This window comes from Mesitornis unicolor, unplaced genomic scaffold (assembly GCF_000695765.1).
Source record: "Mesitornis unicolor isolate BGI_N332 unplaced genomic scaffold, ASM69576v1 scaffold13158, whole genome shotgun sequence".
Taxonomy (NCBI): Eukaryota; Metazoa; Chordata; class Aves; order Mesitornithiformes; family Mesitornithidae; genus Mesitornis; species Mesitornis unicolor.
In genome coordinates, this window is record NW_010203914.1 from 14,807 (window position 1) to 21,738 (window position 6,932).

Here is a 6,932-nt window from a genome sequence, read left to right on the forward strand (position 1 = left end):
AAAAGCAGAGTTTGGGCTTGGCAAGGCAGCATGCATATTGGCATTCAGCCTCTACCTCCTGTTGTGGTGTGGAGTCTCCACCACCTGAGACCAATTCCTTTCGTCTTTCATACATGTAACTTCTTCCAACTGTGTAAGATTTAGAAGAAAAGACTTCAGGGAGAGGGAATGATAGCTAATAAACAAAACATGGCCTACTGTAAAACTAACTACTGAGTCAGACCCACCTCTCAGCCCTCAAGCCTTGGATCAAGGTCTCCCTGACAGTAAGCTGACTTTTTGTTCCATTGCTGGATTGCTCTGTCCTGCTTCTTACTTAACTGTTAATTGGGATGCAAGCCATTCTGTCAGATGGGCCTCTGAAGTGCTGTATTTTGAGAAAGTGTTGAAGCCAGTTACAGTTCTGTAAATATATTTTGTGAATTTTGTTAAAAATAAATTGAGTTATTTAATAAAAGTGTAATAAAGGAGAAAGTCAACCTGAAATCAGACAAAACCAGAGCTGAAGTCCTTGGTTTTTTCTGGCCTGATCCACCGGTGTTGAAATGTTTTTACTGTACCCATAAGTAATTCAGGCTGAATGGGACCTGAGCCTGTCACCTGGTCTAACTTCCTACTCAGAATCGGGAAGTTAATCTAGTATTTCAGCTGTTGCCCAAACATTAATTATCTTTCAAGGTTGATCTGTCTTCAACATAAAATACTTCTGAGGAATGAAACAGCAGAGGAAAAACTTAGTCAAACATGTCAACAGTGGAACTGTGACCCTGGCAGGAATGCATTTGTACTCACCTGACTGTGAGACTGACACGGTCTGCTCCAAGAACCTTCCTCTAATCTTCTTTTCTCTATAGGGTCAGTCAGTAGCACCAGGTCCAGTTATTTCACAAGCAGGACAGAGGGTATTTTTGCTTGTTATTTAATACTAAAATTTCCTGTTCACTGAAAAGCTGCATCTATCCTACTAAGACCTAAGAATTTATTTAAAGCTTCAGCCTTCTCTACAGTTGGAATAATGCATCAACCAGCTAGAGAATCATTCTTCAATACTTTAGTAAGCAGAAGTTGCTTTTTGTCATGTAATTTTTAATGCCTTAAAAGAAACTCTCCCAACCCTGGCTTCACATCTACCTCCACGGGATGCATATCCAACAAGCTGGCATAAGGAGAGTTAGATATAACACAGTAAGGAGTGCTCTAATGAAGATTTTAGTAGAACTCCTGCAGCATATGGAAGTTAGTTAACCACAGGCTTTCACCAATCTTCTAAAAGAAGAATGACACATAATAATGGCCTGAGTATATATACAAATATGCACTCTGCATTAAAAAATGTCGATAACACTTTCTTTCCATCTGACGCAGTTGGCTACTTCCTTCCAGACCTCTCCAGTGCAACACACAGCCTGCAGCCTACTGCAGAACAGAGACTTTCATTTTGCCACAGGACACTGCAGGGTGAGCTGAGCTCATGAAGGACAAGAGAAGCATTTTGAATTCAATGGAGTGTGTTTATTGAGAGATTTTTAACATCTCCTCACCTATTGCCATTACTGCCCTTCCATCACACATAAGCAGTTTTTCCCCAGGCTGGAAAAAGTTAGCTTTTCTCAGCAAGTTTGGTGAAGAACGCTTGTGCTTTTAAAGACCGGCCTGTTCCTTTTGAAGTCATGACAGTGTTGGCAGTGCTAGGCTGCCTTCCTCCTACAACAAATAAGTTGTTTAGGAATAGTTGCAACAAAATTTTCAGGAGACTTAGTTCAAGTTCTTCCACTGAACCAGCCCAAACAAGGACACTTTTGCAAGTGTCCTAGTAGAAAGTGCATAGAAAAACACGAGGACTTGTCCCTTGGGTCAGTCCATATCTCCAGTCCTCGCAAAAGGAAATTCTCAACCAATCAATTAGATGCTGTGAAGAAAAATGTTCTTCTTTGCTACTGAAGTACTCTTTCAAGCAGAGTGTCAGCAGTCATCTGCTCTAGCAGCAACCACAAATGCCATCTGTTGCCATTTCCTAGAACCTGTGGTGCTCGCCCTTATGAGATCTTGGGCTGCATGCTGAAATCCACTGTGATGTTGATGTATAAAGGGTTATGTTCCACTGAGAGCAGTTTATATGAACAAGAGTTCAGCCCATCTGTTTTCCATGTCCTAGATACCTGACGTAGAAGCTTCATCCTGAGGACAAAGAGGAGAAAATCTTCACTGACATGTATAGGAGAGAAGTTTTGAGCTCTTTTCTACTAGTAAACTTAGAAGCAGAGCTACAGCCATTCTGTATCTACTGGGAACATAAAGTCATGCATTGGCTGTCCTCAACACAGAGAGACATGGGAAAAAAAATGTCCTCTGGTTTGTAAAGGAGGAGGTTTAAGCCATTTAATCTCTGAAACCATATGCTCAAGTCTGTGTAACTATAACTTTGAAAGTTTCTAAGGAACATCACCCAGTCAATTCTAGGCAGATCTCATGCACAGAACAACAGCTACCAACTGTGAAGTGGTGCCATAGGGGTGTCCCCCAGAGCCTCTGGGTACCACAAAATGCCTGTTTGGCTTGGAGCAAAGAACTTGGCCCCCAGGTGCCTGGCTCCTGGCCACATACCAAGACAATACAAGGTGAAATGCTGTTCTTGACTCACCTCTCTCCATTCTCCTCATTACCATGGTCTCGTTTGTGGAAGATCATTGTGTACCTGGCTACATCAGCAGGCGGCCTCACCACTCTCATCTTCTGCATTTCAACCCTGGAAGAAACAACAGCACCATGAGCAAGACATCAGGCTCTTAAGGAAAAAAAACAACATTTGGAGAATTCATCTCTTGTAGGTGCCATGGAAACAAGAGTAGAGAACTGTAGGAAACTCGCTCTTCATTTCTTGTACAACCTGTTTTGCCAGAGAAACGGGCTCAGATTTGCATCTCCTTTGAACAGAAGCAGGCAGCTACTACAGTAGAGATCATATAGAGTTTTATGCACACATTATACAACAAAGCACATTTAAATCAGTATTGTCTGGTCTAGCTGGTACTGCCTTGTATTAAACCTAGGAGGTCCGTAGCAAGATTCCACATGTTTTGCAACAAGTTCCTCTCAAGTCCTGCAATAAAGTCCCCATACTTGATAGTTCTCCACTTAAAAAAAACCAAACAAAACCCTCCAAACAAACAAATCCTCCCCTTGTTTTCTTTTTTACTAGTTGGCAGATAGCTGCAAAATTTTTATTAATTGACATAAATAGAATTTTCTTTCCAAGAACAGTGTCAGAAACACTGAGCCCCATGTATGGAATTTAGGTGTATGACATTAGGCACCTGATTGAAACTTTTGGCCTTAAACATATGTGGAACACAACAATTTTGCTCTGTCAGCAGAAGGAGTTAACTTCATGGCAGTGGAATTAAGGAATTGCCCAGATCTTTACTAGTCACATCAGCGCTGAAAGAGCAATAGGCAATCAAGAACTGAAGCAACTGATCCCCTACAGCTTTCCAATGACTGTTTGTAGCAGTAAATTACCAAACAAATACAACAGATTATCTGAAAAAAAATCTCTTTGTGATGCACACCTTAGGAAGGGGTCCGAAGCAGATCATCATATTTAGCACAGAGGCAAAACAGTAGGGCACTACGGCCCGAGTTCTTGAAGATACTGAAGGGGATGCTGCCATCTGCTGTCTTCACCGAGGAAGCCTGCAAGGATCTCCGTACAACCACCCACCGAGACAGCAAGCTTCCCATTACCTCCCCACTGAAAACTCCTGTCACCAGCCCAGTCCAAGATCTACCCAAGAGGAAAGGCAAGTCCCAAGTCCAGGTGCAGTGTGCACTCTGGTTTGTACAATTTAATTTCCACAACAAGATCACAACAGCTGCAAAGTTCTGAGGTGTCACACACAAGCATCACCTTTGACTCCTACCACTTGCAAACATTGGGGAGACCCTCAGTAAATCCTGTTGATCTGCTGCACAGCTGCTTCTCTGCTGCCTGCATGAGCATTTGGGAGAACACCACTGTCATCTTTGTTTGCTCATTAACTGTGACACTCCTTGGGAAGCTAGGGAATAAGGGGGAACCAAGCCATCCCCTACCACCATAGAAACCAGCTCCCAAGAGGTCACAGAGAAGAAGCTGGTGTCTCTAGTTAGGGGTAGGGAGAAAAAAAAAAAGGTTGTGATTAAGAAAGGACAGAAATCCATGTCACCAGTAGACCTTGTGGATTTCCTAAGATACAGCTGACTGCGCTCTGTGTCACATCTGAGCTGACAGAGAAAAAGCTTTCATTTGGATGTTCCACACTTTAACACACGGGATTTGACCAGTATCATAGTTTAACATCACCAGAGATACAGATTTTGTCTCCAGAATGTTAATTTGCATATTTAAACAACTGAAAAGGATAAACACTTAAGAATGGCAGAGTATACCCAAGTTACACATTGACAGGCTCTGCCAGCAAAGCTTGCAGGGTTGTGGGGTTTTTTTTCTGGTTTGGGTGGTGGTTGGTTTTTTTCCCCTTCCTCCACTAACAGCAGTGGCAAGATTAGAGGTTTCTTCCTAGGCAAAGGACAAAAGGTCAGCATAGAAGTTTTGTCAACTTCTTTGTCCCACTAAACTACTGAAACTAACAGGTTTCTCCTACATTGACAGGCACATCTGCAAAACTAGTTTTAACAAGAGCAAACGGCATATGCATATACATAAAGTCTTCCTAAAATTCAAGTTTTTCACTATCTTAACTATTACCAACACCACCCACATACAAACTAAGCCCTGCTTGGAATAAATCATAGCAGTCAATGAATGTCAAAAACCCAATCCCACTAAAACCTAAACACTCCCATACTCTTACAGATTATTGGAACTCAATACATTTGCATCTCTCTGGCAAATCCCACTCCAGACTTCAATCTTATTATTTCTGTTATAACCCATTTCCAAGCAAGACTACAAATACTATGTGGCTGAGACAAAACCATAATCAACCAACCAAAAAATCCCCAAAAATCCAACAAAAACTCCACACAACCAATAGAGATGTCAGGAGGAGGACCAAGGTTGTTTTTTTTTTTTAATCAATGCCTCCCCCCTTACACCCATATCTCTCTAGTCTTTTATTTATTTATTACCTGATTCGAAGGTCGTCATCTTCTCCACCCCAACCCCAGTAATTGTTAGAGAATCCATTCACCTTGGAAAACTGATCTCTTGTTAGAGCAGTTACACCTCCAAAATATCCCTGGTACCGTAACCTACAAATACACAAGAAGAGAGAATGAAGAATTAGGTCACGTTCTACCATCAATGGAAATACCACCCTGAAACCTTGGCTCTAGATCTGTCTTCTGCAGAGTTAAGGGTGCAGAAATCCATGACGTAGGCCCTCTTCCTCTTTTCACAAAGAGATGGTGATTTGCTCTAGACCAGAAAAAGTTAACTCTCCAACAGAGAGAACAGAGCCTCTTCTTCTTCAGCTCTCTTTACACAACTGCCCTGGCTTGTCAAAAAGGCACTGAGCTTCAAGGGCTCCGATGAGTAGAAAAGGAACAAAGCGATGCACTAATTTACTGGAAGCTTTGCAATAATGGTAGCAAGCCATCGACCATCTTAGAGTTGAATCTAAAAAACCTGGAATGAAATCAGATCAGAGCAAAGGGGCATGCGTCACAGGGCCTCAGCTCCAGCTCAGAATACTGCAGGACCAATTCCAAGGTAAGGTACAGTGCAAGTTACTCAGTAACGTAATGTAATGGAGCTCAGCTCTAAAGGAGATTAATTTAGAACTTCTACATTCCTTGTCCTGGAAACTGCGTCTGTTTTAAAAAGGTAATTAATTTGTCTTATATAATTTTGCTAATCGCTTTTTATGATAACCTCTTCTTTCCTGGCCCTTAAGGTAAGCATTACAACTACACTGCCACTGCCAACTTCAGAGGTGATGTGCACACAGCTGCAGCCGGCATTTTGATTTTCAGATGTATCTCTGAATCTGAACAGATTAACAACTTGACAGGGCTAGAAAGGACCCAATATAGCAATTTACATGCCAGAAAAGCAAAGGTACAATGCTCATTATTTCTGGTTTGCCATGAATTTAAAAAGCAAAACCAACAAAAAATCATCACAAAAAACCCCGAAACAACCCACCACACACACACAACCTCTCTGACAGACTGTTTTTCCTGGATGATTTTCGCTCCTGTCATAGGATCACCAAAGAATTGCGGAGGTTGAAGGGACTTCTGGAGATCAAGTAGTCCAACCCTTCTGCTTGTTGCAGGGTCTGCTAGAGGGAGCTGCAAAGGACCACATCCATTCAGGTGCTGAGCACCTCCAAGGATGGAAACTCCACAAACTCTCCGGGCAGCCTGTTCCAGTATTATGTTAAAATGTAATTCAGTTTGTGCCCATTGCTTCTCACTGAGAAGGGTCTGGCTCCACCTTCTTTACTGCCTTCCATCAGGTATGTGTATACATTGGTAAGATCCCTCCTGAGCTGCCATTTCTCTGCACTGAACAGTCCCAGCATTCTCAGCCTCTCTTCATGACAGATGCTCCAATCCCATAATCATGTCCATCGCCCTTCCCTGGACTCACTTCGTATGTCCACATTTTTATCACATTGGGGAACCCAGAACTGGACACAGCGCTCCAGGTATCACCTCACCAGCGTCAAAGAGAAGGGCACAATCGCCTCCCTCAACCTGCTGACAACACCCCTCCTAACACTGCTCAACATGCTACCTGCTGCCTTTGCCACAAGGGCACATTGCTAGCTGATGTTCAACTTGTTGTCTGTCAGGACCCTAGGTCCTCTTCTGCAAAGCTGCTTTCCAGACGCCTGGCCTCCAACACACACTGACTCACGGTGTTATTCCTCCCCAGCTGAAGGACTCCACACTACCTTTTAGCTGAACTATTTGAGATTCCT

General features: G+C 42.7%; 1 protein-coding gene across 1 annotated transcript in view; it reads right to left on the bottom strand.

Moving 5' to 3' along the window:
• Positions 1-1,720: 1,720 nt before the first annotated feature.
• B4GALT4 (UDP-Gal:betaGlcNAc beta 1,4- galactosyltransferase, polypeptide 4) overlaps positions 1,721-6,932 on the bottom strand; it is a 13,099-nt gene continuing 7,887 nt past the window's right edge. The window contains exons 4-6 of the mRNA XM_010190893.1: positions 5,131-5,253; positions 2,642-2,746; positions 1,721-2,178 (exon numbers count right to left, since the gene is read on the bottom strand). Coding sequence (XP_010189195.1) covers positions 2,037-2,178; positions 2,642-2,746; positions 5,131-5,253 — 370 coding nt within the window. The 3' untranslated portion in view covers positions 1,721-2,036. The remainder of the gene's footprint in view (positions 2,179-2,641; positions 2,747-5,130; positions 5,254-6,932) is intronic.